The 18907-nt window shown below is 52.3% G+C and overlaps 1 protein-coding gene across 1 annotated transcript in view; it reads right to left on the bottom strand.

Annotated features, from left to right (window-relative positions):
* The window catches only part of ADAMTS10 (ADAM metallopeptidase with thrombospondin type 1 motif 10), a 47202-nt gene that overhangs the window by 1985 nt on the left and 26310 nt on the right, over positions 1-18907 (bottom strand). The window contains exons 8-24 of the mRNA XM_042837000.1: positions 18392-18435; positions 17007-17112; positions 16725-16871; positions 14922-15063; positions 12126-12233; positions 10582-10727; positions 10255-10318; positions 9462-9564; positions 6004-6137; positions 5572-5695; positions 5117-5197; positions 3482-3645; positions 2942-3068; positions 2198-2327; positions 1832-2036; positions 1258-1434; positions 16-172 (exon numbers count right to left, since the gene is read on the bottom strand). Coding sequence (XP_042692934.1) covers positions 16-172; positions 1258-1434; positions 1832-2036; positions 2198-2327; positions 2942-3068; positions 3482-3645; positions 5117-5197; positions 5572-5695; positions 6004-6137; positions 9462-9564; positions 10255-10318; positions 10582-10727; positions 12126-12233; positions 14922-15063; positions 16725-16871; positions 17007-17112; positions 18392-18435 — 2159 coding nt within the window. The remainder of the gene's footprint in view (positions 1-15; positions 173-1257; positions 1435-1831; positions 2037-2197; positions 2328-2941; positions 3069-3481; positions 3646-5116; positions 5198-5571; positions 5696-6003; positions 6138-9461; positions 9565-10254; positions 10319-10581; positions 10728-12125; positions 12234-14921; positions 15064-16724; positions 16872-17006; positions 17113-18391; positions 18436-18907) is intronic.

Genomic DNA, 18907 nt, shown 5'->3' with positions numbered 1-18907 from the left:
CACTGCCTCCCTTACCTTCAGGGTTGTCTGTGGGTCCTGACTCGCACTTGGTCTCACATTGCTGCATGCCGGGGGGCTGCAGGGTCTCCAGGCAGTCGCTGGAGGGCTGCCCGGTGTGAGCCAGGCATTGGACGGATCGTCGCTGCTGGCCAAGGCCACAATGTGCAGAGCACTGCCGGGGAAGAACACAACACTGTGATGTGGGGGAAGAGGGCCCAGCAGCTCCCAGGAGGTGCAAGGGGTGCTTGAAGCAATTGTTCCTTCTCTTGGCAGCAGTGGCACAGCTGAGAGCTCCAGTCCTGCTTCCCAGAATCTTGATCCAAAGCTCCAGGGTTCTCTGCAATAGTCTGTCCGTGCAGCCTTGACCCACTACCCCTTCCTAGCCCTCCTGTGCTCCCAAGTCAAAAGGGATGCCAGCATTGTCATGCTGGAGGGAACGATGGTAGCCTCACTTGCAGCCATTCCAGCACACCATTGTGTCCCAGGGATGAGCTGTGTCCCACACAGGGACAGCTGAGCTTACAGTGACCGCCAGGTGTCCTTGTGGTTGCACACACACTGAATTGTGCCTAGACACCTGCAGTGCTGCTGCCATGTTCCAGCTATGGTCATACTGTCACAAGGTGTCCCTTTACCCTATAGCTTGGCTGGGAGGGTGCTGGTACATTTGGGGCTCAGTCTTCGACAGTGGGTTTGTGCCTGCTCCATGTGCACATAGAACAAGAGATGTCTGTGCCCCAGGGTCACTGAGCTCTCTCTGATGACATTGTGTAGTCCCCAGGACGTGAATGAGGGGTGGGCAGCACCCAGTCCCACTGCCATGGCAGGACACCCATCCTTGTTGGGTAGCAGTGAGGTTTGAAGCCATAGATCTAAGGGATTATGGGCCGGTGGGGGGTTCAGAAGTTTGCCAAATGTGCCATGTGGAGGTGGCACTTGGCCCCTTTATTATTATTACTTTAAATTTTCATTTTTTTAAATTTTGTTTTAACTCACATTCACCTTTTGTGCTGCAGAGCAGCTGGAACGCTCAATCTCTACCTGGCTGGAGGGGAGAGAGCACTGCCAACCTGGCAGGGGACACTCAGAAATTCATGGCACATTCTGCAAATGCCTCAGGGCATCTCTCCAGCCAGCAGGGCTGGGAGATGTGGGGATAACTCTATGTCACGCTGACATGTTGATAGCCATGCCACCAAGGGCACGGGTAAAAGGCTCACGTGGGATTTGTGGGGATAAGGGAGGGAGCATCCATACCTCTCCCCACTCGCCGGTCACCCAGCGTGGGGGTGGGCAGCGTCGCAGGTTGCACCTCATGCTGGTGGGGGGTTTGGAGCCCTCGGGGCACTGGGAGGTGGGCAGTGTTGCACTGTGGTCGCCGCTCTTGCAGAGCACGATGCGGTGGCGGAAACCTGGCCCACAGCTTGGGGTGCACTGCAGGGAGGAGACATGAGTGCAATCAAGACGTGCAACAAGGAGCAGAGAGAGTGGTAGCATTGCCCACCAATGCTCCTGTCTGCTAAAAGGACAACTCCCCATGTCACTCTCTCCATGGGCAGCATCACCAGTGGTGATGGGTGGTGATGCACTGGAACAGGTTGCCCAAGGAGGCTGTGGATGCCCCATCCCTGGAGGCATTCAAGGCCAGGCTGGATGTGGCTCTGGGCAGCCTGGCCTGCTAGTTGGTGATCCTGCACACAGCAGGGCGTTGGAACTGGACGAGCATTGTGCTCCTTTTCAACCAGGCGATTCTATGATTCTATGATTCTACCCCAGTGACTTACACCATCCTACGTCCTTGGGCAGCTGAGAGCAGTGGATGAGCACTTACCTCAGACCAGTCCAGAGCGACCCATTCTGGAGGGCACGTCTGGTTATTGCAAGGCTCCAGCATCTTTGGCCGTGGTTGGGTGCAGGAGGCATCATCCAAAGTCTTCTCTTCAGTGGCGGAGATCTTACGCTTGCAGAAGACACTGCGTGTACGGACGCCCTCATTGCAACTTCGGCTGCATTCGGACCAGTTCCCAATCACCCAGCTGGGGATAGAGAGAAAAGCAAAGATGGAAAGGGTGTGAAGCAGACATCTCCCCAAGTAGCGTCATCCTTAGGGACTGCAGCAGAGGACTGTGACTTGGGAGGGGCAGAGGGGAGGATTTCACCTTCTTCTATCCATGCTCCCTCCACCTGTGGTACTCACGCAGGGGCACACGGCTCGGTGTTGCACGGCCTCTGCCGCTCCAGCATTTTGGTTTCAGGGCTACAGAAATGGTTGGAGACTGTTGAACTGTCGGAGAGTTTCCTGCACACGACAGATTGGATCTGGCTGCCTGCCGAGAGAAGGAGGCAATGGGGTGAGACCAAGGCTGAGGACTGAGCTGAGCCAGGCTGCAGGCACTGCCACTTGCTGCACCTTATCAACCTGGAACACGTTTCTCTATTCCTAATCAAGGCCTCCTTTCCCTCCAGCATCTCCAAGAGAGCTGTGCGGACAGCATCCAGCAGAGCTTGTGGAAGAGGTTGTAACTAAATAATCTTTACGGTTCATTTCAAGCTAAGCCATTCCACTCTTCTATGATATTGCCCTTGAAAAAAATCCTAAAGTTTGTCTTTTGACACCTTTCAGGAAGAACTAGTGGGCACAGTTGGCAGAGGAGATGGAAACATCAGCCTCAATTGGTGTCTAGCAAACAAGAGCAGGTCAGGGGCCTTAGCTTTAAGCAGGAAACATTATTAGGCTTTGCTTTTCAAGGGCTCTCCATTCTCACTCTCATCCAAGCTCTCCATAGCCACTGAGACGGACTACACGACCTTCAGAGGTCCCTTCCAACTCAAATGATTCTACAATAAGACCTGATGCAAACCCTTGTGTCAGCCATCATGGGAAGCAGCCCAAGGGATCCAGGGGAAAGCTTCCCTCTGCTGACACCAGGTCAAACCTCACCTCCTGCACACAGCACTGAGCACTTGGTCCACGGGGTGTAGTGCCATGAGTACTGGTTGGACGCATCTCTGCTGATGGGAGCATTGAACTTGTACCGGATCCCCTGCAGCTCTGTCCTCACGAGGACCTGTGGAGAACACATCAGTGCCACAGAATCCAGCATGGCTGTGGTTGTTCTGATGGTGCCCCCAAGCCACAGTGTCTTGTCTGGAATTCAGGGCGGCTGAAATCTCTTCCCTTCCCTCTTTCAGCCCCTTCCATCATGGACATAGCAGCCACCAGAGGTGACATTGGAACAGGCATGAAGGTGACATAATCAGAGAACAAGATCCTGTGCACTCTCAAAATGAGTATTTCCATATCTTGGCAGATTAATGGATGGAGACCTGAGAATTTAGTGCAATTTACCTTTGATCCCTGCACCCCTTTCACACTGAGCAGCAAGGACAGGGGCTGGTTATCTCTAATTCCAATGTAGACACCACAAAGTCCCTTTAGACAAGGTCTGGTGGGGGCACAAAGGAATGTGCTGTTACCAACCATGACAAAGAGGGTGACATTGGTGGGCCCCAGGGCCTCCAGGGACTCAGGCTCGTCTGGGGATCTCCTGTAGTGGAAGGTGGTGCCCGCAATGTCGAAGCGTCGTGGTGGGTCGATGGAGAGCTTCCCATTGATGTAGTAATCACCAGCATCACCTCTCAATGCTGCCAGGACAGGGGAGCCAGAGTCAGCAGGAAGGCAAAGCACATGCCCACATCAACAGAGGAGAGGAGAGGAAAGGAGAGGGGAGGAGAGGAGAGTTAAACTTGGAAAAGACCACTAAGATTACCCAGTCCAACAACCAACCACCACCAAGCCCACTAACCATTTTCCTCAATGCCACATCTCCATGGTTCTTGAACATCTCCAGGGATGGTGACCCCACCACTCTACTGAGCATCTTGTTTCAATGTCTGCCCACTCTTTCAGAGAAGAAATTGTTCCTAACATCCAACCTGAAACTCTCCTGGTGCAACTTAAGGCCATCACCTCTTGTCCTACATGTACCCATATCCACATGCATCCAACATCTCATCTGCCTGGCTCAGAGCATTGTTATGTGGGAGGATAAATATACTCAGCCTCATTTTCCACAGTGGGAACAGGTGGGATCATAGAATCATTAAGGTTAGAAAACACCTCTAAGATCGTCTGGTCCAGCCATCATATGATGCTGCAGGGAGCTGGACCAGCTGCTCGGGGCAGTGATGGGACACACGGCAGTGGAACAAGTTGTGGCCAAGAAGGCAGGCTCAAATCCAGCTGTGCACACTGGATCAGGGCTGCTGGAGAAGGCAAGTAGCCCGGCTGCGATTGCTTATGAGAGGCACTAGAGGGAGACCGGCACTCGCCCACATTCCCATGCTCTGCCTCTGACACATCTGCGTCCACATCTGCCTCACCCCTGCCCTCACCGCTGGCACTGTCATCAGGGACAGAGAGGAAGTTCTGTAGTACTGAGGATAAAGGATGCTCCCTCTCTTCCCACCTGGGGTGCATGGACAGTCCTCGGTGGCAGCAGAGAGATATGAGCTTGGGCTGTGCCTCCAGTGCACAGAAATCCAGCTTGAATGAACACGAGGTGTCCTCAATTTACCTGGAGCATCTCTGAACCAAGAGAACTGTCCTGGGGGGCACAGCCAGGGGACCCCACGGCCACCTTCCCCTGACCCAGCTTCAGGAGAGCTGCTGGGGGGAATTCAAGTACCTTGCCCACCCATCTTTGATTGGTGCACATCACACAAAGGACAGAAAAGGAAGACAAGGGGAAAGAAAAAAGCCCACTGCAAAAAAAGCGAGCTGGAGCCTGGCTGGAAAATGAAGCCCGAGGAAAATATGAGAAGGTCTATTTTTAATCCCCAGACCAACATGCTAGCAGTAGGGGGAACGCCAAGGAGCCCCAGGCAGTGCCAAGTGGGGTGCAGGGTTTGCTCAGTGTTATGCTGCTGTGTGGTGAGCACAGGATGGAGGCAGAGCTGCAGAGAGCTGTGGCTGAGTCAGGACAAGAATCCCTGCTAGCAAACCCCACTGCTCTCCTATGCCCATGCACCAAGCCAGGACCTCTGCTAATGACAGGGCTAAGGGCTGGCCAAGCAGAGTCTGGTTGGGATTTTAGCATCTCCCAGCCCTCCTCACCTAGGTAGTTGATGGAGAGGTTCAGCTCCCGAATGTCGATGTGGACAGAGCCCTTGGGGATCTGGATCACCTCCTCGTAACCTGCAAGACACCACGGGGTGGTGAGCAGGGGGCTCAACCTGCGAGCCCACAGCCAGCCCCATCCCATCAGCAGTGCATGTCACCTGTTACCTGGGGATTGAAACACAAAATGAGATGGTGGCAGAGCAGAGGTGCTTATTTAGCCACCTTCTGCAATTAAACAGAACGGGAAGAGGGGCAGGAACTTGGAGCCAGGCACCTGGGTACCAACTGTCATCAGAGGGGAGCAATGCACTCCCTGATTTCAGCCCTTCCCACTGTTTCCCTGGGGCGTCCTTCCCTGTCCCATGTGTCCCCAGGTGCTGGTGTCACCAACGTGGCCATGGTGAGCCACAGGATCCCAGGGTGGGTGATGCTGGCTGCCTGCTCCCTACCTCCCTCCGGCAGTGACTGGTTGAAGATGCCCTCAATGGTCTCACAGGAGCTGCCATCTCCCCCACACACACGGCACTTGTCTTCCTTGGCGTCAGAGCCCAGGACACGGTCACAGCCCACATGCTGGAAAAGGAGCAGTGCGATATTAGCCATCCTGGTGGGGCCCTGAAGCCCACTCCCAAACTTAATCATGCTATGAATCTATTATTCAATCCTTTAACATATCCCAGCTTGGATAGGTAGTGGGGGTTGCAGCGATCCAGATGCAGACCTTGCTCTTGGCTTTGTTGAACCACATGAGGTTCTCCTGGGGGCACTGCTCGAGCCTACCCAGATCTCTCTGGATGGCATCGTGTCCTTTGGGCATGCCACCACACCACAGTGTCATCGGTAACCATGCTGGCTCTGCCCTCACACTAAGCCTGTCCCACCTTGCATTCCCCATTGACGCAGATGTCGTTGGAGTCCTGCCGGCACGGCGTCCCATCCACCACAGCTGCAGCTCTCTCCGTGTAGAAGTTGAAGCCCTCGGCCAGGCAGTTGAGGGAACAGGCTTTCACCCCTCCTAGGAAAGATGCTGAGGTTTAAATGATGTCAAAGGAGAGAAAGAAAAGATGCAGAGAGGCAGACCTCGCCCTCGGCCTCCTCATGGCCTCATCCTGCTTGTCACCCAGCTCTGGGTGCTCAGGATGACATCCCTGCCATGCAGAGGGACCCATAGCAATACCTAGACACTGTATGGACCAGTAGCAAGGTGAGACCCCCTGAACTGGACACTGAAACATGCTGATACACTTATCTTCCTGCCCATCCAGGAAACATGGGCAGTATGTGACAGGGAAGGAAACAAACTGACCTGCTCTTATGTGGTGTCAGTCACTTCTGGGTCACCTGGCACGTTGCAAAGGCTATTGAGACCCTTGAGTCCATTTTACAGACAGGAAAGTTGAGTCAGCAGCTCATAAGCAGTTTGTCCAGGATCACCCCAAAGGCTGGAACTGGACAGCCTATGTCCATCCTTAGTTCCAGACCATATGGCCAGAGGAAGCTTTTGTTTCTGTTCAGAACTGATGGGAACTGAGTCCTTCCCAGCAAAGAAAACTACAGCAAGGTGAGGAGGAAGGGGAAGGATGCTCAAGTTAGAGGTGGGCACCAGCTAAGGAAGAAGGCTGGGTCTGTAGATATTGCCTTATGGTGCTTGGGAACAGGACTGGTTAGGGAGGAAAGAAGCTGGGAGCAGAGAACTGAGCAGAGAAACTTCCTCTGTGCTATCTTTAGATTTTACTGAACTGGCCAAAGAGGACCCCAGCAGAGAGAAGCATCCCCAGATCTTGGCAGTTTGCTCCTGCAGGCACTGGAGGCGGTCATGAGCTGCCTGCCAGAGCTGGGAAGCCCCTACATTGCAGCAACCGAAATCTTCTAAATCTGCAAATCGTTATTACACATCAAAGGGGCAGATGGAGGGGAGGGGTGGCCCAGCTGTGCCTGGGAGCACCAAAACGCAGCCCGCCCGCGCCCCCCCCCCCACCAAGCCCCACCCGGGGGGAGGGAAGAGCAGGAGGAGACAGGAGAAGGGAATTCAGCTGCTTGCAGGCATGCTGTGGAGCAGGATGCCTGGGCAATCCCCTGGAGAAGGTGCTCCATTGGCCCTCCCTATGGAAAACCAACTTCTGCTGCACCCTTGCAGTACCAGAGCTACCACGGAAGACAGTGAAAGTGTGACCCAGAAAACTCACAGAACTCAGTGCTCAGTGGGATGAGCAGTCCATGGTCCGTAAGAGCGGGATCTGCTGTGGGTACCGACCTTTACCTGCTGTGCTGTGCCTCCAAGGATATTTTGTTCCTCCTGCCTGCTCTGTCCCATAGTGGAATTAAAGCGCATTACAGTTTCTGATGAGCAATCTCCTGTTTTCTGCAAGCCCCTGCTCCTCGCCAGCCCTCTCCCAACCCTGTAAGCCATTCCTCCCTCCCTTGGCTCTTGCATCCGCCAAGAGCAAAATGAATAACTAAGCGAATAAAACAAAATAAACAAACAATTAAAGCCGCATTCCATGAGGTATCTGCTGACTGCTGAGCTCTGAAAGGCTGAGCTCAGCACTTCTCGCTGGGGCTGCCTTTCGTTCCTGGGGTCTGAGCTGCAGCACCGTCATAAATCACCACCAGGAAAGCACCGTGTGGCCCCATGGAGAACTCAACCTCAGTCCACAGTGTCTCTGTGGCTGACACCAGGCTTCAGTGGGTGGCTTGGTCCCATCCCAAAATGCCCATGGGACTGGTGCCCTGTGTGCCTGGGATGTTTCCCATCCAGAGAGGGACATCACTGTGAGCCTGATGGGTGAATGGCATCCTCACACTACTGTGTGTTTCAGCAGCAGGGTGGCTGCAGGGTGCAGTGGCTGAGCTCAGCTGGGGAAGAGGCTCAGCCAGAGTGGTGAATGTTTCCTGGTATATGGACATATGCTCCAAAACATCCTGCAGAACAGCGACGTTACCAGCAGAAGGGCAGGTGAGTGTCTGTGCTGCCACATCACTCACACTTGGGCAAAGAATTTGTTGGGGTAGGGGACAGGAATGGCCCCCTTAGTGCCACTGTGATCCCAGCTCATCCAAGGGCCCAGCATGAGCGGCCCATGCTGTTCACATCAGTAGAAGCTGCTTGGTGCTGGGTCCCAGAAACAAGGAACACATCACTTCCAGTCCCTTACTTGTAATGCCTGCATTTCCTTCCCTGCACCCCTGCATGGGAAGACAGTGATATCCTCTGACACTAAATAGTAAATGCGAAATAATGCAGCTCCTTGTGACCATCACCCAAAGCCAACCTGGAGATTTGACAGGAGGAACTCCCACATCCCTTCAAGACATGGCTGTGCCAACACTCACAGCCTCCCAGGAAGAGGACACATTTCATCACCTTATTTTATGGGAGGGGAAGCAGTGAGAGGAAGGGGCTAATTTGAAAGCCAAAGCAGAAATCATTTGGGGCCAGATTAAAATACAAAGGCTGATGTGCAACTGGTAAACCATCCCCTGGGCTCAGATCACTGGGGAAGAAAGAGGTCTGAGCAAGGGCAGCTCCAGCCGCAGGGTTATCTTCCACCTTGGCATCCATTGGGGTCTTTGTGTGACTGACTGCTTTGCAATTTTATTACATTTTTATTGATCCATCCCCTGCAGCCTCTGCACATCTGCTCCGGCTGCAGGAGCCCTGCTGGGAGGTGTGCTTATTTACACAGCTGTGAAGGATTTCCCCAGTCAAGTTCATTAACTACAAGAAGGAGACGTGCTGTTCTTTCTCATTATTAAGAGATTTCTGCCACAGAGGCCTCCACCTACCCCCTCTCCTTGCTAGACAGGCAGGACACATGGGGACTGACCTTGGAAAGGGGGAATTCTGCAGGATCCCTAAGTTTGGATCCCTTCTGCTTGGGTAAGAGCTGAAGCTCTACCTGGTGGTGAAGGTAGAGCTCTCCCCTTTGTCTCCTTCATCATGTACCAGGGAGAGGGTCCTGAACTAAACAGAGTGGTACTTTGCATTGCTTTAGCAACTCATTTTTTTTTGTCTCTGTATTTGTTTACTTGGTAATTGAGAGTCAGTCTCAAGGAAAGCAGCTTAACAGCTCCCATACTGCTGGTTCTACCAGAGGAAAGATGTTGAAGAGTAATTGCACAGAGCTGAGTGATGCAGGATGGGGGCATGACAGAACAGTCTGCTGAGCAGCCTAGCAACCTGCAGCACACAGCTTGCAGGACCTGTTCTCAAAGAGATGGTGACCTACTGCCCACTAGAGGACTTGGACCACAGCACCTGTCCTGGAAGAGGTGGGGGACCCAAAGCACCGCATGGCTCTGCTCCAGCCCTGGGATGCTACAAGCAGCACTCACTCACCTCCCCGGTATGTCTTCCAGGTGTAGTACTTCCCTCGGAAGGGGACATTATCAAACTCAGCACACTGCAGCTCTCGGAAGTCCTGGGACCCTGGCGGGCAGTCCTGCAGCCACAGAGACGAGCACATAGGTGAAGCACTGCCTTACTGCTAGGGTGCCAGGTGGCTGCAGGTCCAGCAGTGATAGCACCAGTAATTTGAGATGGACACCAGCTCTGACCCCTGCCCAATGCTGTAGGATGGCAAAAGGCATCAGGGAAGCATCTTATTTCCTAACTACAAGCCCATGGACATTAAAGCTGTAATTTCCCAGATTCAAAGCTGAATTGTGTAACCCTGCAACACAGTTGTTTCTCTTTGTTCCCTCTGAGGTCTAACGCCCTCCCCGGGGAAGCCAGGTGCTGTACTGGGGTTTTGGGAGACTGCTGGGCTTGCACTCACAGAGTGCAAAGCAACCGCTGCTGTGGTGGTGCTGAAAGCCTCTGATCTTTTCCTTGTTATCTTTTGGGGCCCCTTTTTGATGCCAAAGCCCCTTGAGCATGTAACACCAATCTGCCCTCTGAACCAGGTGGTGCAGACGTGCTCCGTCCTGCTTGGTTCTTCCCCACTGCCGCCAGCACAGCATGCTTCACCTCCCCCAGCCCCACAACCCAGCAGTCCCATGGCAGTGCCTAACAGCCCAGAGCCATGCAAAAGGCTCACTGCTGCCTCCATACTGCAGCACAGTGCTCCCTGCCCACGTCAAATCTCTGTTGACCCCTTGGCATTCCTCTATGACAGCCTGACGGTACTCACATCGGTGTTACAGGACCGATAGCGTTTCCGCTCCCCCAGGCAGTACTTCCCTCCGATTGTAGGCCTGGCAAACAGGGAATAAGAGGAAAAAAGCAGCTCAGGACAGCCAAGCCAGCACTGGTGGCAGACGGCTGCCCCAGGCCAGCATTGGTTGGACAGCATGGATACCTACGGGAACACCAAGGCTTCCACTACAAGGACAGGTTCTGCCTGGAGGAATTTGCATGCCTAACTGCCAGCATGCAGTGGGATTGTCTGAGCAGCTGTCACCTTCCCCACTGACCCGAGCATCCAGGACAAGGCATGGCCACGTGCACGCACACCTACCGCGGGCTGTCGCAGTGCCGGACGGAGGAGGACACACCGCCGCCGCACGTCCTGCTGCACTCACCCCAGGATGACCAGGATCCCCAGGCACCGTCCACACCCTCCGGCCGGGTGCCAAAGGGCACACATTCCCTCTTGTAGCACCACTGGGGAGAGACAGAGCTTCAAAGACCTTGAGAACGACACGCTCTCCTTCTCCCACATAGCTCCCTAGCCTCCTCTGGACACAGGAGGCCTGGGATCAGACTTGATCCCACGAAATTTGAATTCTAGGCTGTACTGGCCTCAGAGCCATGTTTGCCATCACAGAGAGCACTCACTTTCCCAGGGCATCATTTAGTCCGAGTCACAGCATCACCATCTGTACGCGCTGTGTACTCGGAGATAGCAAGGGATGCTCATGCAAACTTGTCTATGAAATATTTCCCTTGGACCTGGAAAGGATCCTGCACCCCCTGGAGTCAACAGTGATGCAAGGAGCAGGATACTGCCAGACCCGCTGCTGTTCTCTGGGCACCATGCCAGACACAGCATCTCAGGGGCTGAGATAATCCCAGGAAGGAAGAAACTGCTGTGTGCTCCTTCCAGGGGCTGATAACCCACCCTGGAGCTACTGGCACAGCTTCTCCCGGCTCCTTTCAAGCCAGGCTCTCTGCAGGCAGCACAGTCTGCAGGGAATAATAAACCTCCCAGGATGGCTGGCTGCTTACACGGCAGCACATTAGCAAAGGTGCAACCACATGCAGAGCATGCACAGCCCTTCTGGTGTCCCTGCATGGAAGCACAGGGACTGCTGGTGCAGGATGCACACTCTAGTCAGAAAATAATCAGTAGTAAGTGGGGGGAAACAGAAATATTTGAAAGTGACAGAAGCTGGTAGAAAATCACTAGGAGAAAAAGATTGTTCTTGTACATGGTGAATTTTGAGCAGCAGGGACGTGCAGCCCCAGGAGCTGCCTAATCCCTTTCGATCTAATTTCCAGTAAAGCTAAGAGAACTCTAAAGGAAAATGTGTTTCTCAAAGCCATCCTGCACACGAGCTTCTTCAGCTTCTTAAGGATCTGATTTTTTTCCTCAATTTCTTGGGAATTATTTTTCCTCTAGTGGAAAAACATGAGTCTGTTTTATGGTGGATATCCCAGTCCTGATTCTCCATTGTCCCAAATATTGCACACAGGCTGCAAAGGCACTGGGAGTCATTAACGCTTTGCTTTAATAATTTCACACTCACTTTATGCTGGTGCAAATGAGGGTCAGAGGTGCAGGGAAAGAAGAGAGATGAACAATTCTTAAGTCAAAACTCGCTTTCAAAATAAATGGCCATGGAAAATCCTATCTTCCCCTCTCAGCAGAGCATGAAAAATGGTCTGATATTTGAGTGTGCTCAGGGGTCCTGGTGCTCCTTGGCACAGCTGGGTTCCCATTGTGCAGGGAATGGTGGGTGCTCTTGAATCAGCTTTGCACTCCCCAATAACCACAGTTATCACTGGACAAGGGATTCACCCACCCACTGCCAACTCGCCTTGTGCCCTGGGCTTCCTTACCCCCTTCTCAATGGTGTTGGTTTGGCAGATGGTCCCCTCTGCAGCAGGGATGCTGTTGGTTATGCAGCGGTTGCTTTTACTCAGACACCATAACTCACTGCAGACCTCCTGGAAAGAGAAAGATTTTGGGGGAGAGAGGGGGAGGGAAGAAGAAAGAGACAAAGACAGAGCCGAGGTCAGGATTCACCCCCTGCTGGGGCTGCAAGGCTGGGGCAATGCAGCAAGTCCCCTCCCCAGGGCTGGGGACGTTTCCTTTACTGGGTCTTCATTGCAGAGGCCAAGCACAAGGACCCATCCTGCAGCACCCATCATGAAAATCCCCCTGCCAGATGGGTCCAGATCTGCTTCAGAGGGAAGCTGAGGCTGCTTGGGAATGCAAGTGTAGCCCATAAGGCCTCACATCACATCTGCTATCTTCTGCCAGCCTAACAGCCATGAAGGGAATACTCCTCTGGAGAGTTCAGAGCTGCTTTCAGAGCAGTCAAACCAATGCCAGATGCTGACAGAGCCCCTGAGCGGCTCAGAAGTTGGCATTTCTGCTTGCCTCTCTGCAAGGTCCTGGGTGCAGCTGGGTCCATGGAATGGAAGGGACTGGGAACTCCTGATAGGGGCTTTCCTGACCCATCCTGACTTCTCGGACAAAAAGCTTCCCTTGGTTGCTCCACTTGTCAATTCAAAACCCACCCAAACCGCAAGGCCATGGCAGACACCCTGCGTATCCATTACAGCTGCAACATCAGGAAGCGCAGACCTGCTCTGCCCCTAACATCAGCCAGACTGGACTTCAACACCAGAAGACTGCAAAGCAACAGCTAAAAAGCAGAGCTGAGTCCCCTGCCACATTACTGCCCTGTTCCTACTCTTACTGAAGGAAGACTTTGGAAAACTCCCCGTTTCACAGAGATCTCCAGCACAGATGCAGTGACCATGCGGCTGCCAGCTGGGCAACTGGGAATCCTCAGAGCTGGCACCAAGAGGGGTGAAAATGTGAGCTTAGGGCTCCTGTGCCTCCCACTCTCGTTCCTGGGTTTGCAAGGATAGGGTGGCACTGGGTGACCCGGGGAGAATGTGCCAATAGACCTCAGTTCTTAGACACAATGGGGTTTCGGTTCCTAACTCTTAGCACAAAAGCACAGCTGTAATGAAGGAAAAGACAATCTTTCTCCCAACTTAAAAAGGCATTGACCCCTTCATTGGATCATAGAATCATTAAGATTGGAAAAGACCTCTAGATCATCAGTTTTAGTTGTCAACTCATCACCACCATCTGCAGTAACCATGTCCCTAAAATACGTTGCACTCCCAGAGCTATTACAACTACTGGGAAATAGGAACTCTTGCAATCCTACTGTGACACCAACAGAATGGACATCTTAGCTCCACCAGTCATATCTCTTCACCCCATCATCATCAAGCCTATTAATAATTTGCTTTGTGCTAGCATGGAGATGGAGAAAGCCAGAAAATAAAGGGATGCTGACATGCTTGCACCACTGCCCTGCGGTTTGTTTTTATGGGTGGATGTACACATTTACCCAGATTTATGTGCACTCACTTGAGCTCCTATGCCCTTTGGGCTACTCCCAAACACGCATGAAGGGCTGGGCTGGAAGGGTCATCTCAAGGACATCTTGTGCTTTTGTGATCCTCGTGTATATACAGGAAAAGCCTGACCAAGTTAAAAATGAGCTAGGAAACAGGCATGTAAACGTGGAAAACTTCCATTCCACTGCCTCTGATTGAGATGAGGAAGGGCTCTGACTGCAGTCAGTAGTGCAACTTGGACTTTTCCTACTTCTGCATCCACTCTACTTTCAGGGCACTCTGGGAGAGCCAAACTCAGGTGTCTGTTCACCAAGATGAGCTATTAAGATCATTGGGAGGAGGTTTAGCATCAAGCCATACTACACATTTGAACACTTAGAGTGATAAATTGGTTCATACTGGATTACTTCAATGGCAAACAGTGGGCTTGTTTGCTCATGGGGATGGGCAGTGGGGATGTTGCAAAAGAAACTAAATCTGATCTGATCTGTAGTGTCTTATCCTTCTCCAGCTTTTCAGGGCTTGGGCCAGGGTGGATACACACACACGTGTGTCCATCAGAAAACACAGATGCTCACTGGTGGATCCTCTGCTTTCTTGAGGGGAAGGTGTTCAACTAGCCTTTAAGTGTACACACCTTCCACTTGCCACTATGCTCAGTCGGCAGTGTTCTGTATGTTAAATACAGCAAAACGTCAGGCTGAGACCCAGGAATCTCCTGAAACAATCTTTTCTTTCAGTGGTTTCCTGTATTCAGATCCCAAGGGATGACAGTGCAATGGGGATTTAGATGGGCAGCTCTCTGACACATCTACAGCACAATGCCCCACTTCCTTTGGAAGAGATAAGTTTCTCCTCCTAAGTTGGTCTGTGTAGCACAATGACTTCTAGTAAGAAGCACAAAAAGTATGGCTGTGTACTAAATCCCCAGTGACAGAGCAGTCTGGAAGCGAGGACTGCAGCTTGGGATACAATAGCAGCCCTTGGCATTCAACAGCAGCCAAGGCATAGGGCAAAGGCAAGAGATCCCATGGGATAATCTGATGGAAATTGGGCTGCAGCCAACCTCTGTGGATGTGAAATGACCTCCTCTGTCCTCTCCCAGGGAAGCAAGGTGGAAAGCTCACAGGGAACATGCAAGTGCCCCTCATTACAAGCAGGCTAGCAAAGCAGAGGAATGACCCCATGGATCTTTGCAGCCCCAATCCTCCACCCCCTGGGAACCGATAGTAAAGCAGGAAGGCTCTCTACCCCGTATTTACACTGGCGAGATTTAACTCCGTACTGGAAACGGCACTGCTCATCTGCATCATAGGCCTGACCCGGAGCCACTGTGGGGTAGATAAAGTCTTGCTTGGGAGGAGCGTTGTTCAGGCATAATCCCATCCCAGAGCTGGAAACAAAGAGAGGAGAATCAGAGTTTGGAAAAGCTTTTGGGAATGCACTGCAGGGAAGGAGCAGCAGCACACCTGGCTCTGCTTGGGGCTCAGCTCACACACGCTTGGCTGCTTTGGGGGGATAATTTTACTGCCCTCTGGTAGGGAAACCTCTGAGCACGATCAGTGCTAAGAAAGCACTCTGAAATCTTGCTGTCTGCATCCCCAGGGCTGGGTTTTGGGAAGCACTTTTGGCACATGCAGCTCTCAGAGTTTTAACCTCAATGTTTTGCAGGCTGCTGCCAGCCCCTGGCTGTCCTGCTTAAGTCCAGGTACAGCAGACCCCATTTGGCACGACGTGGGTGGGTGCAAGAACCCTGTTCTGCTTGCAGAAGCAGGGGTTGGTGGTACTTCTGCCCTCCCACCATGTGGCTGCATAACTGTGGCTGCTGGTGCTGAGCAAAGAGAGCCCCTGCTCTCCAAGCTCGTCCTTCTGCATGCCAGAACTTTGGAGGAACATCCAAATTTTGCAAGAAACACGCCTTTCCCTCTCTCTTGCTCACCGCTCAGAGCTCTCCTTAAATCAGAGCCCCTGTCACCACTCCCCTGACCCCATGTCCTGGGGTCTCATTCACACCACAGCTCTGGCATGGATGGGGCTCTCCAGGCTGTGATTTCCCATGGGGGCTGCCACAGATTTGCTGCTGTCCATGCTGAGACCTCAGGGTCACACAAGGACAACGGCCGCGATGTTTTCCTGACGATCCTCATGCCTTGCCGTGCATCCAGGGGTCAAGGGCGAGGAGGGCAGATTTTGCTGTGGCCAAACATGAGCTGCGTGATGTGGAATGTGGTGATAAGCCATGCTGCTATGGCCAAGCTCTGTGGGATGGAGGGCAGCCCCTTGGGATGTCTGCCTTCGTGTTACAATGGCAGCATCACAGCTTTGGTCTGTGACCCTAAATGTCTGGTATTCAGACTGGCTCAAGCTTGCTCCTGCCACGATGATCTTACACACTGGCTTCTCTCATTTGTAATTTAAGTACCCAGTCCTTCCATTAGGCAGTGCCTGTATCCTCCCACAGACCTCAGCAAAATAGATCCCAACTTGAGAAAAACCCTGTGGAAGGCCTGAACTCACAGCAAAAGCCCACAACAAAAGGTAACAATATCAAAACTCAGGGACTTAGGAGTCCAAATCCCTTCTCCTGGATTCTAAAGGTGCTTTGGACAAAAAACACCTTAAGTTGCTCATACATCTCTAATCTCTCCTCCTCGGTGTCTGCAGAAGCTGCATATGCGTGCAGCCCCAGCTCTGTTTCAAATCCTTCCCCACCTTCCCTATGATTCTCAGCTGAACTTCAGCAACGTCTGAACGCCTCCAGAAGCTATAGATTTATGTGTGAAGTTTCTGGAAGTGTGGAAGCTAATTAAAGGTCTTACAGATGCAGGGTAAATAGAGTTAGCATCTTTAGCAGGAATGTCTAAAGGAAGGAAGGAAAGCACATGCCTCTTGGGATGGGGAGGGGTGCTGGGAGACAAGACAGTAGGTGCATGGGCTGTGTGCTTTGGGGGCTTTTCTTTGGCTTCACCCACTCCTCATAAGGGATTGTGAGAGTCTGGAGGTGTGTACTGGTTGTGAGGTAGAAAGGAGGGCAAGATGACATGGATTCCTTACTCCAAAAAGCTGGTGATATAATCCCTGCTGCATGTAGACCATACGAAGGGGTTGGTTTTCATGGTGATGTGAGCAGCCATCAGCTTGGCCGTTTCTTGCCCGCGGGAGCCACAGCTGTTTCCAACCCCATCATGATTCATGCCAAACCTAGAAAGCCATACCAAAGTATTAGAGAGATGATAACCGTAAGAAGGGTTTTGCAGCTCCTGTTGGCAGGAACAGACCAACAGGAACCTTTCTCCCCACTGGCTGCCCATGGGGATTCCTTGGCATGGTACTCACGTGTGGCCAATCTCATGGGCAATGGTGAAGGCTGTGGCCAGGCCAATGTCCTCATTGATGCTGCAGCTTCGTTCTCGCTCACACATGCCACCCACTGGGGCCAGGCCTAGGCAGATGGAGCAGTCACATAGAAAAGAATATCCCTGGTTGGAAGGGATGGGGCATGGATTGCACTGAGGGACATAGGGCCAGCACCAAGCAGCTGAGATAGGCATGGGTTATACTGGGAGACCTAATGGGGCACTTCATGCTCACTAAAACTGAACACAGCCTGCTCAATAGCAAGTTTCTTCTTACTGGTTTCACTGGCTATTGGTACGAAGACACGGGTTTTATGGATTGGGGTACAGGGACACTCAATACTGTCAACTATTTTGACAACAGCAGACTAAGAAATACTGAAGATGGGTCAAAACCCATTGAATTTCATATCTAGAAGTCCTTGTCTCAGCAACAGCACTGCTGATGGGAGAACAGATCACTTTACCAGGGGGCTGGAATCAGCCACACCAGCATTTGGTCACTCAAACCCTATCAGGGCAGCCTGGACAACCAAGTAGCCTGGGATCCAGCCTGACCACCTGCATCTGGTCCTGGCTGACACCCACCATAACAGGAAATCCACCCTGACTCTCTCCAAAGGGCTGGAGAAAGGAGAAATCTCCCTGGGATTTGGGCAGCAGACTCCTCTGACTTTCTGCCACCCACTTACTCAGTGCCACAGGCTCTGCCCCACTGCTAAGGGCTGAGAAAGGGACAAACTCAGTTCTAGGAATGGGCCAAGCCATCACAAGCCCTCCAGCCACCACCACCCTCCCAGGCACCTCATCCACAGCCACATCAGGTCAGAGATCCACCAAATTTTCCTTTTTAACTGCAGTGATTCACAGCAATAATCCTTCCCTGACTGCTTAGTCTAGACCAGGGCAAGACAAATTAGGAGCTACAGCCAGAGAGAGCGGCAGGGTCTGTCTGCGTCTAGCAGTTTAAATAAAGAACTCCCTTTACAGTCATCACAAAAAAGTCTTATTTCTCTCTGCTAAGCCAGGAATACTCCACTAGGCTATGGACCAGCCCTAGATGCAAGCGGTTCTTAATCATCAGGCTGGACCTGACCCAGGGATATAACAGAGAAGCGTTCCAGAGCCCATCTGTCCTCTGGGTTGCTGCTTTTAGTGTTTACAGAAGTAAGGAGGCTACACGGTCTGGCGGGCTGGAAATCATGGGTCTGTTCCTGGCTTTGCTGCTGGCACTCAAGGGAGCATTGGGCGAGCGCTTCCCCTTTGCTTGCTCATTAGGAAACACGGATGGCGCAGCCCTCCTGTACCATGCTCTCAAAGATGTACATGCTGGTTTGGACAGCCTACAAGCAAAATCCTACGTACCCAGTGTGCCACAGGGCTTATTCTTGTAGATGCAAATGTCGTATCTGCAAAGAGGAGGAGAAGGCGGCATTAAGAACATGCATGATGTCGGCAACTCCAAAATCTTCTGCGAACACTTCTCAATTTTACCAATGATTCACGTACAAAACAGCTCCCGCAACAGTTCTGGCATAGAGAGTACAGACTGCAACAGGTAAGAGATGCCTCAGATCCATATTTTGCAATACTCCCAGGCTGAGACGCACTGTGTTCTTTTAAGGATAGCTCTGACGTATGGGTCACTTAACTACTGAACAACACTGGATGGGGTCAGAGGTGGGGTTTTGATGAAACACAGTGAGCCAGCAGCCCTGAAGCCTTGTGGGTTTGGCTGGATGGCCCAGTGCTGCTAACGAGCATCCAGCACACTGCCGTGAGCCAGCCACTTCCCTTTGGGGAGGATCAGGCTCATGGAACTGCCTTGACTGATGAGGACTTTGTGTCTGCACACTCAGATCTGTTGCATTAAATCCTATC

This window comes from Centrocercus urophasianus, unplaced genomic scaffold (genome assembly GCF_019232065.1).
Source record: "Centrocercus urophasianus isolate 14NV4802_14NV808 unplaced genomic scaffold, USGS_Curo_1.0 seq_66, whole genome shotgun sequence".
NCBI classification, from domain to species: Eukaryota; Metazoa; Chordata; class Aves; order Galliformes; family Phasianidae; genus Centrocercus; species Centrocercus urophasianus.
The sequence above is the reverse complement of the archived record's forward strand: the minus strand, read 5'-3'. Positions and strand labels throughout refer to the sequence as shown.